The 20,901-nt window shown below is 40.2% G+C and overlaps 1 protein-coding gene across 4 annotated transcripts in view; it reads right to left on the bottom strand.

Annotated features, from left to right (window-relative positions):
* Positions 1-20,901, bottom strand: part of mef2cb (myocyte enhancer factor 2cb) — a 277,190-nt gene that overhangs the window by 163,415 nt on the left and 92,874 nt on the right. For all 4 annotated transcript variants that reach the window (XM_041185709.1, XM_041185712.1, XM_041185711.1 and 1 more), the window contains one exon: positions 7,354-7,537. In XM_041185709.1, the coding sequence (XP_041041643.1) occupies positions 7,354-7,407 (54 nt within the window). In that variant the 5' untranslated portion in view covers positions 7,408-7,537. The remainder of the gene's footprint in view (positions 1-7,353; positions 7,538-20,901) is intronic.

Raw genomic sequence — 20,901 nt, 5'->3', positions numbered from 1 at the left:
CCCCTCGAGGACATTGGCCCCAGTCCTTTTGAGCTGCACCCTATCATTTTTGAATAGGTGCCTTCTGTCCCAGATAGATCCCAATGCCTCAAGAATCTGAAGCCTTCCCTGCTGCACAGTGCTTCAAGTCCACATTGATTTCCTCTATCTTCTTATTTCTAATCTTGCAGCACTGCAAGTAATCTCAAGATTACTACTCTCAAGGTTCTACTTTTTAACTTCCTCCCTAGCTCCTGCAAAAGTGACCTTAGGACCTCCACACCTACCGTCTCTATGTGTACCACAACTTCTGGCTCACTCCCACTCCCTGCAGAATATTCTGCATCCTCTCTGTGACATCCTTTACCCAGGCACTCAGAAGGCAATACACCATGCAGGACTCATGGTTGTGATTACAGAAATGCCTATCTGTCTCCCTAACAATGGAATCTCCTATACCAATAGCATTTCTATACTTTCTCCTGTACAGTCCCTAATTATAGGTATCTGTTTGAGGTTGGCACACACCCTGAAGATTCCTGTACTATTTGACTCTTCCTAATGTCCTGGATGGCTACCCATCTTCTATTCTGAACTCTCACTGTCTGTGGGATGATCACCTCCTGGAACATATGATTGACTAACAAGGGAGTCAAAGGTTACTGGGGGTAAGTGGGAATGTGAAGTTGAGGCCACAATCAGATCTTATTGAATGGTGGAGCTGGCTTGATGGGCTGATTGGCCTAATCCTGCTCCTAATACATATGTTTGTATGTTCATATGAAACTCTCATCCAATAGCAACTCTAAGCAACACATCTCAGATGTCAATCTGCGATGTCAAAAAATCTCTGTTCCAAGTTTAAACTATTCTCTGTTCCTGTTTAAATTATTAATTTTAATGAACATCTCTAGACCTAATCTGTGTTTATGCACTTATTAATTCACTTACTGTAATACTAACCCTGAATGAACATTTTTAAATTTCAAAACACCTAATTTGAATGGATATCCTTGTTTAGTGGGGGAAAAGAGAAAAATACTCAGTAAGAAATCACTTAACTACTTTTCTTTGACATCACACTAAGATTTATTTGACACCATCGATAGGCTCTGAACCCATACATCTCCCGCTGGTCTCACTCTGCTCTCACTCTCACTGCTGCTGCCATTGCTCTTTTATGCTCCCTGATGAACTTGCACTGTTCTCGGTCTTACTGCTGTTACCCTGTTCTTTTATGCTCCCGCCTGCATAACTTTGTTCTCACTCTCAATGCTGCTGCCGCCACTGCTCTTTTACCTCTCCTCTGGTCTCGCTCTGTTCTCTGGTACTTTCATTCATCTCTTATCTCAATTTTAACCAGTTCAGGTTTTACCTCTTTAACATCTGTAGATAACAAAATGATATACTTGTTTGCCTGTCAATTTCTCCTTCTCCTCCACTACCTCACCATCCTGTCCTCTCAGGGTTCCTCTTCATATTTAACTGATACATTTGTAGAACGTTTTACCTGTCTTTAATTTTTTTTAAGATTGTCTCCTCATACTCCCTCATTGTTTTCTTTTTCAACCTATTTCCTTTGTTTCTCATTCTCTCCTTTTTTCAGCATTTTTAATCACACTTAGAAGCCTCATAAGCTCTCTTCAATTTATTAGCTTCTAGCTTATTTATCCTTATCATTCTGAAACTTAAAATAATATTTTTAAACTATATTTTTATTATGAAACTACACAATCTCATTGCTAAAACTATCTCATCTTGACCTCCTGTCCTGTGTGCCATTATCACTATTCTACCTTGATTCAGCTACCTCACTCATCTTTCTAAACTGCATCATACCAATTTGGCATCCTTATTTTTAAAGTAACATTTTTCCTTTCTATTTGAATCTCAAACCCCATCACCTTATGTTCTATACTCCTGATGTGTTCACTCACGTATAACCTAATTACCTGATCTGATTCATTATTCATAACTTCACTGTACAATGCCTCTCTGCCATAGGCATAACGCTTGAGGAAAGAGTCCCATGCACATTTTAGGAATTTCACTTCACTTTCTCCATTTGTTCCCTACTTATTCCAATTAATGAGCCGGTAATTAAAATCTAAACAATAATTTTGTTATCCCTACTCATCTGATCTGTCGACAGATTTCCTCTCCCATTTCCCACCCACAATTAAGGGTCTGTAGTCCAAACCCAGTAATTTAACAATCCCTTTTTACATCTTTCATTTCTATGCATAATGACTCCATATGAGCCTCTTTCTTATGTACATCAGTCCTGACTGCAGCATATACATTTGAATATTGGTCGGTTGCTCTAAGGCCAGCACATTCACTGGTTGGAAAGTTTTTTTGTTATAATTACCAATCAGCCCCTTTTATAAGACCTGGGTACCACTTTTGTCTCTAAAATAATCTTGAACCAAAGTTCTTCACACTGCCTAGATTATTGAGTGGGTTGGGGGCTGGAGTTACATGGGTCCTAAGAGGGATGCTCTTGTGCCTTTCTCACTTCCTGCAAATTTCAGAGCCTTGTGTTGATCAGATGGAAGTACTGCCACCTCATACCCCAACAGAATGTTCTGGTGTTTCAGGATCCCATCTGATCTACCATCCCTGTTAGGTCTATTGCACTGGACATGTCCAAATATTTCACTTTACACCCCAAGGAAATTTGGGGACATATGCACTCATCCCAGTGATCATGTCAGTGGTCACAGCAGTGTTGATCTCGGCAGGTTTGCCAAGTTTAAAACTAATAGTGCCTACCTCTTCAAACAGTTAGTTTCCAAAAAGAAAGGTCCAGGTTGAATGCAAAACCACATGTAGATCAACTGTTCCACCATCAGCTAATGTGAGTGAAGAAAGACAAATTGCTGGCTAAGGCAATCCCACTGGTCTCCTATTTCACCCAAAATTTCTGTGATAATGGAGAAGGAATAATTTAAGTTCCACTGCGTATCTAAAATGTGGTTTTGAGGTCTAAGCATTAATAATTATAGCACCTTATTACATCCTCATGAAGTCTCAAAACATTTAACACTAAATTAATTGCTTTTTGAAGGTAGTCACTGTTGTTATTTGGGTGATCATGGAAACCAATTTATTTTCACATAGTAATGTTCCACAAATGGCAAGTGGGATTCTTTTGGTGGCGTTCTTTGGGGGAGGGATCAGAACACCAGGAGAATTCTCTGCTCTTCTTCAAATAACATCTACCTGAACAGACAGAAAACGTCTAATCCAAAAAACAGCATTTCTAACTGTGAGCACTCCTTTTGTATGGCACTAAAGTATTAATGTAGATTATGTATTGGTTCAGAAATGGGGTTTGAACTCAGCTTTCTGATTCAGAAGCAAAAATGTACTACCAACTAAAGTAAACTGACACACAAGTGAACGAGTGAAATGAAAAGGAAAATTGTGATTGGAGGTCTAAAATAAAACAAAAAATGCTGGAAATGTACAGCTATTGTGATTACGTGTTAATGTTGACTCAGCTCATTCTCACCTGCAACTCAGAAGGTAATGGATTCAAGACTCACTTCAAAGACATTCAAGAAGCACTCCAAAGACATTCAACACTCACTCCAGAGCTATGAGCACAAAATTATGAGGCTGACATTTCAGTGCCACACTAGGTAAGTGGTACACAGTCAAATGGAATGTCAAATTGAAGGCCCCTCTGTCCTCTTAGGTGGATGCAGAGGATCCAGTGCACTATGTTAAGAAGAGCAGTGGAGTTCACTCATATCCTGGTCAAGCAAGATTACTAAAACAGATTATCTTGTTGTTTATCTCATTGTTATTTGTGGGACTTTGCTGTGCACAAACTAGTTGCTATGTTTGTCTACACTGTAACAATCACTTCACCAAAGGTACTTCGTTGGCAGTGAAGCACTTTTGGGATGAACCGAGGTCACAAAAGTCACTATTTAAATGCAAGCTCTTTCTTTACCGACAGTAGTAATATACCTTTCTCTAATAGATACTAATTGACCTGCTGTGCATTTCTAGCAGTTTGTTTTTGTTTTTATTTTAAATGAATTATTTATCATCATCCGAATAACTTTTAGTTACACACTGCAAATTGAAGGACATCAAACTATCAATCGTGCATACAAAGGCTATGCTGATAAACATGGGCAAACACTCCTAAGGACTAATTTTCCTCTTCTTCCTTCCACTGGGATCCAGGCAAGCACATCTTACTCAAGGTGTACCCAAATTTTCTGGCCCTCCCAATGCAGGCTTATTCCCTAACTAGGCTTTGCACATGGAATGAAAGCAAAGGGGTAGTAACAGGAATGCATCTGCAGGCCTGGTGCTTAACAACTAGAAGACAACAAGGCAAAAAGTTCATCGGAAGCAGAAAAAATGGGGACATGGTCACAGTTAATTTCTATTTTTAGATCATTTCTGGGCTCCTCTTGACCTGCAAGATCCAACCATAGGCCTTTGTGGAGACACAAATGTGTATTCAGGGCTTCCAGGAAATTCTGAAGTAGCAGAGTTGGGGCAGAGACATCAGAGTAAATTGTTCATTTAATCTTTATGATAATTGTGACATTTTTAAGAATTTCCAACCAATCATAAGAATTGGGAACAAGAATAGGCCAATCACCCTATCAAACTTGCTCTGCCATTCAATAAGATCATGACTGATCTGATTGCGGCCGTAACTCCACTTTCCAGCTTGTCCCCCCTAACTTTTCACTCCATTGTAGATAAAAATTGTTTAACTTTGCCTTGAATATATTCAATGACCCAACCTCCACTGCACTCTGTGGGAGAGAATTCCAAAGATTAACCATTTGCTGAGAGACAAAATTCCTCTGCATCTTCATTTTAAATTGCAAATTCCTTATTTTTGAACTGTGCCCCCAGTTCTAGATTTCCCCCAAGAGCGGAAACACCCTCTCAGCATCAAGTCACCTCAAAATCTTATATGTTTCAAAAAGATCACCTCTAATTCTTCTAAACTCCAATGAGTATAGGCCCAACCTGCTCAACCATTCCTCTCAAGACAACCCCTTCATCCTAAGAATCAATCTAATGAACCTTCTCTGAACTGCATCTAGTGCAATTATATCTCTCCTTAAGTAAGGAGACCAAAACTGTACACAATACTCTAGGTCACATCCAAAAATTCCAAATTGTTGGAGATGGGTGAAAATGCCACATTAAAAATTTATAACCAGGTTTGTTCAGGTTGCATTACGGTGCTGTTTAAATAATTCTTGGAAGCTGTCAAGCTCTTATCATATCAATCTGTAAATATCAATGTTTATTGTAATAAAAACAGAAAATGCTGGAAAAACTGAGCAAGTCTGGCAGCATCTGTGGCAAGAGAAACAGAGTTAATGTTTCAACTCAGTATGACTCTTCAATCTTTAATGCTTTTATTTGGATTATCAGGAATGTCTTTGTTCAGGAATGATATGCTATCCACAACCAGGCACTCCACTTAATGTACAGTACAGCCTGTTGTGAAGTAAAGCATTTTTACTGTGACCCAATGATATCCCTTCATAATATCCCTGCAGAAGATCTAGCACAATAATATGAACTTCTGCATGAATTATCCATGCGATTTTTTGAGAGAGATTGCTAATTAATACTGAATTGAGGGCAATTCTGTGTTATGGGCTCATGATGAGGCCATGTGGATGATTCATACAGAAATGAAAATACTCATAATCATGCAGTTGGGTGATCGGAGGTTGACCAAACTCATTTTACGGATGATCCTTGTAACAAGTAGAGAGACGAGACTTTCATCCCAGCAGACTGGGTAGGATTTGAATCCAAGTTGGAGACGTTGTACTAACTCCATAAGCTATCCTTTCCCCTAACCGATTTTATTTTTACATCTTTTAATTATTTACGAGAGGGGCAGAAATATTTCCCACATCATAAAAACCTAAAACTATAATTAACAGTTCAATATTATGTAAATGACAGAAAGTTGAGATGATACCATCAAGACAAAGATAAGAATTTCCAAATGTGTTTGGTTATCTTTAAATAGAAAATTCTTAATATTTGCATTTTTGTGCAGAATTTGATACCAACAAAAGTGAATTTCATCAATTTCCAAACCATTGTGGCATTTAAATAAATTACTGCTCCTTTGTTTCAATATAACATTGCTATGTAGAAGTAGTAAGGGGATACCTAATAGTCGTTAAAGGGACAGAGATTGTGGGAAGTATCAAAACAAACATTGATTCTCTTCACAATAAATTTTTATAAGATACACCTTTGAGCTCCCAGCTGTCGCAGTCAATTGGTTGAGAGAGAAATAATGATTTATAAACTAGCATTAAAGACCTTCATTTCAGCTTCCAACTGTAAACTATTTAAAGCAAGCAACAAGGTAGTTGAATAATGGCAGCATTATTGCTTTCTGACTTGGCTTGAAGCAATAACCAGCCTACAGGGAAAAACACAGAATGTATCCATCATAAATCCTAGGTTGGTTTGTTCTTTAAACATAATTTTTCCCCGAGAGCTGTTCAATCCCAGTACAAAGTGTTGTTTTATTAATCCAATGGTATAATTCGTCAAGCGCATGGAAATTAAATTTGTGCTTTGATTGGTTTTTTTTCAAAACAATGTTCTGAGGGATACAGAAATAAAAGTTATAGCATCAGAGAGATTAAGTAAATCAAAAAAAATGGAGATTTTAATAAAACATAAAAGATTGAGTGGAGAGTAGTTGATTGTCTCCTCCTTCTGATTTACTCTGATATCCACAAAGCAATTACAGCATGTTAAAACTAATATAAAATAACTTTTCCAATGGAACGCAAGGAAGGTTGCCTGAAAATCGAACAGCTTTGCTATTTTTAATTTGTTCTGAGAACTTTCAATTGTATTGGCATAAATTATTACTGCCCATATCTTTATTTAGAATAGATTTTATTGCTTTAGGAAATTCATAATGTAATGAAAAAACATTTATTTTCTTTGGTACACACTAAAATAATTAGCACATATATTTGGAATCCACATTTCAGAAACTGAGGGGAAACCACAATTCATATCAGTATCAATTCCAGTAACCAGTTCAGTGACACACTTAATATGTTACTTGTACCAGCAACTATTAAAGTCATTATATTCAGCAGATAGTTTTAAATTTTATTTTCAATTCACACTTTAATGTAATTAGGGCATGGGAAGCTGTTGGCAAAAGTCATTGCTTATTGTTAATGATGTATAAACATTTAGTGATTCTTCAAAGTAAAATCAACACACAAAAAACACAAATCATTTTCACTGCTACAAAATAGAAAAGAATCCTTCATAGGCTCACTGTATTGACTGTTATAAAAGGAACTGTTATTTATAGCTGTCCCTCACCTGTCTGTTTCGTTCATCCACAATCCGCGTGATCTGAATCTTTTTTCTCCCCATCCTCACTGTTTCTCTTCTCTCCTCTTCTTTAAGTCCTGTACTTTTGACCTTAACTCAGTCCCGTTTTCTCAATACCAGTCTTTCTTCTCACTCCTCACTTCGTTCAGTTCACAGATTCTTGCATCTGTCCCTGTGGATAAAAAAATAATCAATATTTGAAAAGCAGGACACTTTTAACCAGCAAGCAAGATAAAGTGTTAGGGGTCACAATTTCATAGTTCTATGCAGGTCTTCCACTGTTTCCAAAAAATTCTGTTTTGCAAAGTAAGGGCACAACCTCCAAAAAATGGTGATGGTGAAGCTCGATGGAGCAGGGACCACTGGCCCTGGAAGCAGAGCATAGATGGCCACAGTGGGGGCAAGTGCCAAGGCAAGCTGGTTAAAAGGCTTGCCTTAGTTCTCTAGGATTTTGTCCCAGTTGTTTTAGAAGTTGTTAGGCCGTCTCACCCTCACCCTTCACACCTATTCACTACCCCACCCAACCCTCCATATTCCCTCATACCGTCCATGTTAACTCATGCCTTCCATAAGCCCTAATGCCCTCCATGTCACCTGAATTCCAATTATGCCCCGCACCCACCCCCATGGCCCCTCACACCCTCCATTTGCATCCATAGCCACTGACACAGCGGGCAGATCTCAGAAACCATGTAGGGATGAGAAAAAATAAACTTCAAAGAATCTAATAGAGCTCTCATTCCTACACACTTGATACTAGAAAAAAAACTCCCGTTCATAAAATTCATTTAAGGTTTTTTAAACCTTAAGTGGTAAATCTCTTATAAAAATAAACAAACTTCTATTCAGTAGCCACAAATCCTTTAATGGCCTCTTTAAGCTGTCAATTAGACTATGAACTCAGAAACCCTTGTTCAGATAATTGTAGCTTTTGAAACTCAGACAAGCATTCACAATGACATAATAGCCCTTGGGAAAATGTTTAGAAAGAGCTCTATTGAAACTGTTCTAACCTATGCCTCTCAATCAAAGCAGTCCAGCAGGGATTTTTTTAAACTCTCACTGACAGCTACAGCCTGTTTCTTCTTTAATTTTTAAAGGGCAGAGCATTTAAAAACCTTCTGATCATGACAACTGTATAGACCTTATTCAATCCTTGAGAAGGTTTACATCTACTCCATTAATTCGTGACTCCCTCATGGTGGGTTAAGGCCCTTGAGCCAGCTAAAATGAGGCCTGTTTGAACTCAGTGCTGAGTTCAAATGGCCTTGCTGAGTTCAGGTTTACCACCAATATGAATCATGCCCTCCCCTCATCCCCTACCAGCAAAAATTGGATGCGTTGAAAATAGTGGGGGGGGAATTTCTGCATCTGGATTCCACCTGCCATCTTTCAAGGTCCACAGAGTATTCCCAAATCTGCGAAAATCTGGCCCCTGATGTTAACTATGGGCAGGTATCATGGGTGAGATTTTCTGTACCTGCCCGCCGCCGGGATCATTCAGGGTATACCTGGCAGCTCACCCAAATGGCATGGGCTCCCCCACCTGCTACTTAAAGGGCCTCAATTGGCCTCTAGGCCGGATAGCCATCCTCGTCACATTCCCCCCAACACCGCCGCCCCCACCACCTCCCGGCCCCCACCGACTGTAATTGGGGGGGTGTCAGGAAGGCAATAAGCTCTCCGCCCCAAGCCTTTTCATCTCATTCCCTCGCCTCCCAGCCCGGTTTCGGGGTGGCATTAAATTCTGCCCGTTGTTTCTGTAAAATAACCAGCTATTGCAGCATGTGCAAAGTAACAACAATTGTATCGTAGTTAATGAAATCACAATGTTCCTCAAGTAGGAAGGAAAACATTGTTTTTTTGACGTGACATTACAGATAATGACATGTTCCTACTTATGCAAATAACATAATTGTCGCTGACATTCTGCAGGAATGAGAAATTTTAGCAGCTTTGTAATTTTAAAAAAAGTTGTATCAAGGCAAAATATTATTTGAATATGAATACTCTGAGGAACCAAAGTTACATGATAACTGAGTCTTCCTGTTTTCGCAAGAGTGTTATTTATTTGTTTTTTTTATACCCTATCTTATATTTTTGGGAAAGTTTTGTCTATAAACCTCCAATGAGTGAAATCACTGCCTGATATTTTCACTTCTCTTTTCAACCTAGGCGGCATCCTGCACCGTGGGTTATTGCCATTCAACTATATTTTTCTATTAAAAACAAACTGCGACAAAACGTTTTTTGGCCTGTGATCAGATTCTGATTTATGTCCCTCAGCAACATGGCATAATTCTTCTGTTAATAGCCACTTGGCTCAGGTATACTATCCATGAAACTAAAATGCAAAGTCATTGGCTATAATTTGCTTAAGCAGAGCAGCTAATGATGCCTGCTATTAGTTAGATTTTTAAAATTCTTGTGTGGCAAGTTGCTGAAAATGTCTTGCTATTATTTTGACATCAAAATCTGGCCTATTTGAGGTACATGGCAATTGAATGAGATGAATATGGTGGTTGACAGAACAATCTGAACTTTTGCAAATCACATGATAGTACAGATAAGGGAGGACATTTGGCTCATCTACTTCTCCTCCCAATACCACCTTCTCTGGCTCCTTATTTTTTTTCTGATTACGCCTCTGTGAAACATTTTGCGACATTTTTCTTTGTTAAAGGTACAATATAAATGAAAGTTCATTGGTTATCGAGCTGCAATTTTAAGTTAAGATTTTTGTAACTTGCATAAAGGGGGCTAAAATTCGTTTTTTTTAAATGACAAAAATACTCCTAAGCAATGGGTGGAAGTTAATGAGTACCTGACAACAAGGGATAGCCCCGATGCCCACAAGCAATCCTGACAGGGTCTGATTTTTGAGCTTCCTGAATAATGAATACCAGCAGTGGCAGGATGAGGAATTGCCCACCTAAGGGCCTCAATTGGTGACAGGGCAGGAAGGCCATCAACGAGCCTTCGCGCCATGGGCTTAATCAGGACAGAGTTGGGAAGATGGTGGGGTTTTCATCCCCCCATCCTTCCAACTGATTAATTGCCACCCTGCCCCCAAACTCGCCATGGGGAAGAGCATTAAATTCTGCCCAATGTCTGTATTACAAAGCAATACAACACAGATACAAAAGAAAGCGATTACACTGAGAAAGAAGATAAGCACAAGATTCTCTGAAAATTCAATATATCAGCTTCAGAATAGTACTACAGTGCCTTGGAAAATAATGCACGTGGCAGATACTACTACATCCACAAGATCGGGTTAACTTTATTAGCAATCTTCTCAGCCTTCTGCAACAACACTTGGAAGAGTTAAGGATGGTATCATTTCAGAAAAAATCTTCATGCTATAATAACTCCATGCAATTGCAATTCAAATGCAATATATTTAAGCTACAAATTACTTTTCAAAAAGCTGAAAAACTGGCCATCTGAAAAGGCAGCTCTTTCTGGCCAACATTAACCAATGGTGTGGGAGTAGGAGGCTGCTGACTGGGACAGCTGGCACACAACAAACAGGGAAGCACTCTACAAGTTCGAAACAAACAGTCGTGGGCTAGAGGAGCTTAAGATGGGGAGGGGAGAGACCATGGAAGTACTTGAAAACAAGGATGACAATTTTAAAATCGAAGCATTACTTAACCGGGAGCCAATGCAAGCCAGGGAGCACAAAGGTGATAGATGAATGTGACTCGATGCGAGTAAGGACACAGGTAGCAAGGTTTTGATGGGCCTCAAGTTTATAAAAGGTAGAATTTGGTCTGTTAGCTAGGATGGATTGGAATACTCTAGGTGTAACAAAAGCATGGATGAGGGTTTCCACAGCAGGCGAGCGAGGCAGGGGTGGAATCAGACAATGCTACAGAGGTGGAAATAGACAGTCTTAGTGATGGTATGGATTTGTGATCTGAACCTCATTTTGGGCATAAATCCCAAGTGTGCTAAGAATTTACTAACAACTAATTTAAGATTATCAGTCGGGTTCGCAACGTAGCTCACTTACGCTTGCTAGAAGCTGCATGTATTCATATGCAAGGACCTGTTCTCTGCTGGCAAAAGGAATATGTCCAGACATTTCACCTTTTTTGAGCAAACAAAAGCATGAAGGAACAATAGTTCCCTGGTACATGCACCATGGCAATGAACAACCAGAGCAGTTACCAGCCAATCAGGCACTCCTTTTCTCATGCAGTAAGAATTGTTGTTCCTTTAGAAATTTGGCATTCTTGCATCCGTCCTGATGAGTGGAAGAAAAAAAGCTTCAACAGCATGTCTCTTTTTTCAGCAATTCTCAAGTTCTATCCTCCCAAGTGGCTATTTGGAGCAGAATTCGTAGCGGGAACTAGGGTTGCCAGCTCTGGGTGGATATATTCTGGGAGACATTGAAAAAAGTTGGGATGTTGCCTGGTGGATGTTTGCTCTGCCTGTCGTATTTTTGCCAAATGCAAGAACATACAGGCCTGGGGCAGGCTGGTGGGTTTGTCCCGGGGACAATCATTGTTATTTGATCAGCAGCACCTCCTCACCCTGCTCATTGAATTTCCTAGCGCAGGGCAAAGGTCACCACAGAGGACTTGTCCTCTGCCAGAACACTTGGAGCCTGCAGGGTCACCTGGAGGGGAAGGCCACCAACACCGGCACCCACCTGGCTTTTTGACTGGAAAAGGGAGACAAGTCACCAACTGCCAGCAGTTTCCTGATAGTACAAGGCCTTGGGTTAGAGATGGACTTTGTGGACTTTGGAGCACTGAAGGATATCAACTGCGTCAGACCACTGAACTCAATTGCTGACCATAGGCATTAGGAGACTCTCATGTCTCCCAGCTAGCTTTCCAGGGAAGGAGGAGCACATCACTCACCCCAAAGGGATTCCTACAGGAATCTGGTTCCTCCAGGATCTCGCCTCTGCTAAGGGTCAGCTACACTAGATATGGTGTCATTGCGTGGCAATGCCTTATGATGTTGGAAGTTGTAATTTCTTTTCCCTTCTTTGTGGATGCTGATGTTGAATTATAGGACTGAGTTGTTTAAAATAATGTTTTAAAATCTTCCGGAATGTTTTCGTTGGCCACCAAATTAATGCTGATTCCTGTAGACTCCCAGCCATTCATGGAGGAATGGCAACCCTAGTGGGAACCGAAGCTGCCTTTGGTCTTCCCAATATTTAATTGAAGAAAATATCTACTCATCCAGTGCTGGATGTCAGACAAGCAGACTAATAATTTTGAGGCTAGAGATGCAGCGCTGGTGAGATAGAGCTGAATGTCATTAGTGCACTTATGGAAACCGATGATGTAGTTTCAGATGAGGTTACCAAGAGACAGCATTGTAGATGAAAAATAGGAAAATTAGAAAATTCAAATATAAGTAATGATATTCCAATGCCCTGATCCTCTTAATCTCTGATTTTGTTGCCATATAGTCACTTAAGTATGCTATTGAATGAGATGAATGTGATGATTGGCTGTCTGAACTTTCACAAGATCTTATGATAATTACAGATGAGGGAGGTCATTTGATCTATCTCAGTTCATCTAGACAGATTGACCCTGAAGCTGAAGTCCCAGAATTGAAGCATCCAATTGGTTCGAATGAATCTAGGCTTTTCATGTCTACTACTCTGTTGTTTTATTTGATTGTTCTTTGCCGAAGAACTTCCAATGCATCAATGTCACCCTTTTGTCACTATGTCAAGAACTGAAGACTCAAGGTGCCATTTGACCAGAATGCTGTGTAATTCTAGCATCACTTCCTCTTACTTACATTCTAGTATTTGGGTTATATAGTTCAACATTCAGTTGGCTATTAATTGCTGCTCTGCATTGATTGGGCATTTTGAACACTGATTCTACTAAGATGTGTAGGTCTTTTTCAACTTTTGGAATTTTAACACCATTTTCTTTCCAGTGTGCAGTTTCTAACTTTTATATATTTCTTTATAAAATAGTTATTGAGCATGGAACAATAATTCTCTATCAACAATAGTTAATAATAAGCATACAAGTAATACATTTTAAAGGTACCAAGGAAGAAGTACAAAAACAATATTAATGTGTGCAACCTATTAAAATATATGTGCTTTGTTTTCATTGCAACATGCTCTGTTTGTTGCTCAGGAGTAAACCAATACATCCATACAACAAAACTCATTGAACTTTGCTACAATATTACAGATTCGCTGGCTGCTGCAATTTACTTGAATATTACTTCTACATAGCATTATACTATATAAAACGGAACAAAATTTCAGCATTTTTCTTACACATCGCTTTAACTTAAAAAGATAACTAATTGTAAAATCCCAAAAAATAAGAAGCCAGTTAACATTTGCAATAATCTGCCACTACCTTCCAGCATTATCATACCCGTACGATGAAAACCATCAGGCACTGTAAATCAAGTCTGTTTAGTAAACTAAAAATATATACTGAATATTGATAAATTACTGTCCAATAAAACTTATTAGTTTCTTTTTATGAATATCATGTGACATGGAAATGAACTCCATCCAAGGGACAAAAAAGATTCAACAGAGAAATTACAAGAAGATATTGTAAGTAATACAGCATGCCAGGAGATTACAAGGCTGTAATCTTTCCTCACAGCTCAGATCATGGTTATAAACTATGCACGCTGTGCTCTAGTGGTTTCTGACATCATCACAATACTTAAATTAAATTGCATCTTTGCCCTGCCTTGATGATTCAGCAAGTTTGTCCAAACGAATAGATAAGCCATACACCCAGGAAAATCCCATGATCAATTGTCAGCTGTAGCTGATTTCAGCTGGGGTTGCAGCTTAGGTAGTACAACTGCTTTCAGCAATCAAGAATTAGGGAGAGGAAAACTGATAAGAGTTCCTGAATCTCTTCATCTAATGCCTAACTGATACTCCTATTGGAGGTGGGAAGTCAGTATTATGCTTTATGTGATTGATTTCACAGTTAAATATTATCACTCACTGATGAAGTTGCTCAAGCAATAATAGACACTTGGGTGAGATATTTTACAGGAGATGGTGCTGATGAAAGTTAACCACAAGTTAATTCCTTCAAGAGAGAAGTGAAGAGAAGAGCTTTGCGAAGAAAACAGAGTTAGTTAACTACATTCATTTAACTCACTCCAAGGCATCTAAGTATTCGTTATAAGTAGGTTTCATTACTGATTTATGCATTAGAGAACACGAAATTATTTAAAATAAGAATATATAAATAAATAAGGGAATAAAGCCAAATATTTAATGTAATTTTTAAACATAAATATCTTTTTTAATTTAATGTAAAATAATTTTTAGAAAAGGCACATAAAATTACAGCAGGTAACTTCAATTACTAACAGTCTTCTTAAATCACTCCCTCCTGCTCCCTCCACCTTCGTTTCCAATAAGAAGCATGAGGAGTTCCTGGAGCTCTTTATCTAAGATAGAGACCATTCATTGAGCTGCCTTTTTTGCTGCCCTTTCCCCTTGCCCATCAAGCCACAGATTGGATTGAGGTTTGGTTAATGAACAGAAAACAAAGAAGAGAAATAAATGGGCCATTTTCAGGTTGGTAATTTGTAACTAGGAGGTGCTATGAGGATCAGTGCTTAGACTTAGATGAAAGGACTGAATGTACTCTAAGTTTGCTGATGATACCAAGCTAGGTGGGATAGACAGCTGTGAGGAGGACACAAAGAGGCAGCAATGATCAGGTTATGTGAGTAGGAAAGAAGGAGGCAGATGGAGAATAATCTGTGTAAACATTATCCAGTTTGGTAGGAAGAATAGAAAAGCAAAATATATTTTAAAAGGTGAGACTAATAAATTTAGAGTGTCCTTGTATACAAATTACAGAAAATTAATACATAGATACAGTATGCAATTAGGGGGCAAATGATATGCTAGCCTTTATTGGAGGGGGGAATGTAGTATAAAAGTAGGAAGTTTTGCTCCGATTAGCTTTGCTAGAACCAATTTAATGTACTCTGTACAGTTTTGGTCTCCTATGTAGGAAAGGATATATTTGACATAGAGAGGATTTAATAAAGGATCACTGGTTTGATGCCTGGGATGAGAGTGTTGTTTTATGAGGAGAAATTGACTTGTACAGGCCTACATTTTCTGGAGTTTGGAAGAATGATAGATCATCTAATTGAAACATATATGGCAGAATTTTCTGCCTGCCACGCGGGTAGACCCAACCCAATCTCCGGCGGATGGAGAGCCGGTCCCCGCCAGAGGAGCGGGCCCCACCGCCATTTTACGTGGGCGGGCCAATTACAGCCCACCCAGCGTGACGTCCGGCGGGAAGCACTATGCACTTCCTGTGTGGACGGGGTGGGGGGGGGTTTTGGTGTTCCCCAAAAGCGAGAGTGCGCTCCTTCGCGCATACGCACGAAAGAGTGCATATCTCCCTGAGGCTAAATGCTGCCTCAGGGATATCGCTGATACTTTTAAATATGTTAAAAGTAAGAAAAAAAAATCCTTAACATGTCCCCCTCATGTGACAATGTCACATGAGAAGGGATATGTTCATAAATTACACTAAAACTTTATTAAACTTTTTAAATCCCTACATGAAACCTCATCCCGCTGGTGGATGAGGTTTCATATTTTTTCTATTCCCCGCCAGGGCTCCTGGCCTGCCCACCAACCTTAAGGTTGGACGGGCAGGCCCTTCAATTGTTTCAATGGTCCTGTCAATGGCCTCAATTGGCCATTGACAGGTTGGCGGGCGCACTGCTGATTTGGCTGTGCCCCCACCTTCCTGAAAATTTAAATGGGGCGGGATGATGTCGGGGGTTTGCCCCGAAGTCATCCCACGTCATTTTACATGTTGACGAGACCCCTGTTCACCATCGGCAAAGTTCAGCCCATAACCAAGGCCGACTTTCTCACCAAGATATTTTCCTGTTTTCGTCCCTCAACCTCTGTACAAGCAACTTCATCCTTTGTGATTTCAAACTCCATCTCAACTCATCATGTTCTCTCTCCTCTCAGTTCTCTTCTGTCCTGTGCTCCCATAATCTCTCCCTCCATATAAACTCCCCAACCCATATTCAGGGCCATTCCCTTGAATTTGTTATCTCATTTGTTACCTTGTTACTCTCACTGTGACAATCAGATAAGACCACCTCTGATCACTTCCTTGTGTTATTCTCCATCCCGCTTCCAACCCTTCCATCCTACTTCCTTCTGTGTCTGCCCCTGGTAAAACCTCTCTCTCAGCCAATCTACATCTTCCCTTTCAAAATTCCAACTGTCTAGCCTTTGGCCCTCTTCTCACCTTGATGTTTCTGCAACTATTGATCTGCTCACCCACAGCCTTACCTCCACCTTTGATGCCCAAGTCCCCATTAAAACTATTACATGTTCTCTCAGCCTGGTCATTCACTCTGTATGACCCTCATCTCTGTCTCTTAAATCCAGGGCACAGATATTAATGATTTGACAGACAACTGGCTTAGCCATTCACTGTCAGATCTAGCTGGACCACAAAAAGCACTGCTGGGTCCTGCTTTGGTATGTCAAAGCTGCTCAACAGGCCAGGATCCTCCTGGAGTGCAAAGATAAAACCAAGCATTTTTGCTGTACTGTAAGCCATTTTCTTCAACTCCTCTTCCCTGCCATGGTCACGGTCACAAAGAAGTATGTTTGAAGCATAGGGTTGCCAACCCTCCAGGATTGACCTGGAGTCTCCAGGAATTGAAGGTCACTTTCCTAGACACTGCTATGTGCATCCCTGGAGAAAAATCTTAGGAACATTAAAAAATATAGTCTTTTTAAAATTCTCTTTGAATATTTCTCCTTACTAGATGTAAAGACGTTGAAAATGGGAAAAAGCGTGTTTGGCTGATAGTCAAAATCATCCAGTTGGACAATGAGTCTTTTGCTTTCCAATTGGCATAGGAAGGCAGTGTGTCACAAGGATGGATATGTTGGTCAACTAATGGCTGGGGCGTGGGGGCAAGTCATGTGATGAAATCTCCAGGAAAACTTTTAATCACAGTGAGCAACACCTATTGAAGTGTAGTTTGTTGTAATGTTGATAACACAGCAATTTGTATAGAGCAAGGTCCCCCAAGTGGCAATGAGATAAATGACCAGATAATCTGTTTTAATGATGTGGATTGAGGGATAAATATTGGTCAAGACACAGAAGAACATTGGAGCAGGTGCCGGCCATACAGCCTCTCAAGTCTGCTCTGCCATTTAGTATTATGGCTGATCTCCTGCTGAACTCCACTTTCCTGTCCTATCCCCATATTATTTGATTCCCTTAGTGCCCAAAAAATCTATCGGTCTCCTTCTTGACTACAGTTGATCACTGAGTACCCACTGTCCTCTTGGGTAGGGAATTTCCAAGATATGCAGCTCTGTGAGTGAAGAAATTTCTCCTCATTTAAGCCCTAAACGGCTGATGCCTTATCCTGAAACTATGAACCCAGTTCTAGAATCTCCAGCCAGAGGAAACAACCCTAAGCATCCAAACTGTTAAGTTGACTAAAACAACAACATGCATTTATATAGTGCCTATATCATACTGAAAGGTTCCAATGTGCTTCACAGAAACATTATTAAACAAAATTTGACACTGAGACATTATGCAGATGACCAACAGCTTGGTCAAGGAGGTAGGATTTAAGGAGAATATTAAAGGAGAAAAGAGAGGTAGAGAAGTGGAGAGGAACAGGGAGCAAATTCAAGAGCTCAGGGCCTTGGCAGCTGAAGGATAGCCCCATAGGAGGAGCAATTAAAATCATGAATGTGCAAAAGACTAGCATTGGCGCAACTCATATATCTCAGAGGATTGTAGTGTTTAAGGAATTATAGAGATTGGGGGAGTGATGAGGGGAGAGAGAGAGGCCATGGAGAGATTTGAAAACAAGGATGAAAATTTTAAAATTTAGGTGTCGCTTAACCAGGAGCTAATATAGGTCAGAGACCACAGGGGTAACGGATGAACAGGTCTTGGTGCATCAGTGTTCTGATGAAGAGTCATTCAGACTCGAAACGTTGTCAGACCTGCTGAGTTTTTCCAGGTATTTTTGTTTTTGTCTTGGTGCAATTTAGGACATGGGTATTGGATGACTTCAAGTCTGTCGAAGATGGAAGCTGGGAGTCTAGCCAGGAGAGCATTGAAATAGACAAGTCTTGAATTAACAATAGCATGACTCTTGAATTAACAAGAGGATTTCAGGAGCAGATGAACAGAGGCTGTGCAGAGGCAGCCGATGTTGCGGAGGTGGAAATAAATGATCTTAATGATGGTGTGGATGTGTGATCGGAAGATCATCTCAGGAAAAAAACAACACTACGGTTACAAAAAGCCTAGTTCAGCCTCAGATAGTTGGCAGATGAGGGATGGAGCCCCAGCCGGCTAGACAATGATGGCAAGGCATTGGAGGAGGATTGTGTTGTCAACCAATTCAAACATTACAGATGGGTTGAGAAGGATGGTTCATCACTGTCACAGTCTCATTTCTGACTTTCATAAGAGCTGTTTCAATATTGTGGCGGGGGTGGAAATCTGATTAGAGGGATTCAAGCATGGAATTCCAGGAAAGATGGCACTGATCTGGGAGACAACAACACATTTAAAAACCTTGCAGAGCAAAGGGAGGCTGGATATGGAGTGATAGTTTGCAAGTGTGGAGGGGTCAAGTGTTTTTTTTTGAGGAGACAGTGATGGCAGCATTTTTGAAGAAAAGGGAATCAGCACCTGAGGAGAGTGAACTATTAACAAACTAATATGATGGTCAGGAAGGGAATTGGGTGATCAGCAATTTAATGGGAATAGAGTGAAGGAAGCAGGAGGTTAATCTCAAGGACAGATGAACTCGGAGAGGGCAAGGGGTTATAGGAGAGAAACAAGAGTTCAGGGCTGGGGAATGGGGAACCTTTAGAGGAGGTTTGGCCCAATGGACTAGAGGTTGATTTCAATCTTGGTGACAAAGAAATCCATGAGCTCTTTGCACTCGTTGGAGGTGATCCTGAGCTCTTCTTGTCCAAGACGCCCATTTCCTTCACTCCATTGCCACTCAACAGCTGGCCACCCAACTTTCCTTCTAGCCATGAGAGTTCCTTTATCTCAGACATTGTCCCACTCACTTTCCAAGCTACAATCATCAACCTTTTCTCAAAAAATCCACCAACAATTCTCTGACCTTGTAAATGATTACCTCATCTTCAACCTCTCTTTTCCCTCCGAAGTTCTTAAATGTACTGTTGTCTCTCAAACGCATACCCAAATTTAATACAACTCCATGTTGAATTTCTCCAATCATGTTTCTATCCCTGCCACAGCAATGAATCAATTTGATCAAAAATCACAAAGACAAATTCTTTGTGACTGTGATCATGGTATGTCATCAAATTGCTGCTAGGGGAGGGTGTCATGGCAGACATCAAAGAAAAGGATACTTGACCGAGTTTTCTGTTGGTACCACAAATGCATGTTTATTTCGCCAAAAATATGTTTCTTACTTCATGTGTTCAATTTATCTTTCTAAGTTGGGTGCCATGATAATTGCCCATGTGGTATCCTAATTATCGAGTGTGTTGTCATTTGTAAATTGTAGAATAAACATAAGTACCAGGGAAAAAGGAATATAGGAAAGTAATTCACAGTGTAACCCATTTGCCAGAAGGGCAACACAAGTTTACTATTTCCCAATATTTCACTTCTCCTATTAAATTATCTGATACAGACCACAAACCCACAATGGAGTAAAATGGATCAGGTCTGTCTTCCATGGACTACTCCTCCCTGCATTGAGCAGACAGAATAGAGGAGATGACATTAATAAACCAGATATCAGGTCAGTCTCAACTTCTTTCGTTCAAATGCAAAGTATGCCTGGCTGATGCAGGTACATATGCATTTCTCTGGTGGAAGTGGGGCCCAAATGTTTATGTAATCCATTGCAGAGTCACTGAATTCACTTAGAAACATGGCTGCTGTGCAGTGAATGCTTTTTATTCAAAACTGATGACTTTTAGGCATAAGGGCCAATGCCTTAATGGAGTGACAAGATTCTCTCCTCCACTTTCTCCGCCGCCACCATCACCGCCCCCACCGCCACACCCCACCCCTCCCCTGACGCAGCCTCCACCCTCCTACACTGCCAGAGTATTGTAAATTATGTGGCCAACTGCCCCACTTATGCAAATAGCCCACTGACAATATTGGGGATAAAGTCAAGGTTGGGGCACCCTGGTGGCTAGACATCCTGCCACGCTGCACTTCGACGTTGGAGTGGGCCTCCGGGAGTTTCGGATCTTCTGTGCCTTAGAAAATATAATGCTCAGCTACAAACTGCTATAATTGTACTCAATCAGGATTTCATTACAATTAATCGAGGGAAAGTCTTTACGCAATTTCTTAACATCAAAATGGAAAAATATACATAAAGCTCCATTAGTTCTAATCATGAACAGTTGAATAGTTCTTGTACTGATGCTGCCAGCCACATTCACAATGTGGGGAACAGTAAGTGCTGCCACTAGCAGTGAAAGCAACCAATTGAAGAGCTGTGGTC

The sequence above is a fragment of the Carcharodon carcharias genome, chromosome 4 (genome assembly GCF_017639515.1).
Source record: "Carcharodon carcharias isolate sCarCar2 chromosome 4, sCarCar2.pri, whole genome shotgun sequence".
NCBI lineage: Eukaryota > Metazoa > Chordata > Chondrichthyes > Lamniformes > Lamnidae > Carcharodon > Carcharodon carcharias.
Note: the sequence above shows the minus strand (reverse complement) of the source record. Positions and strands in the feature narration are given on the sequence as shown.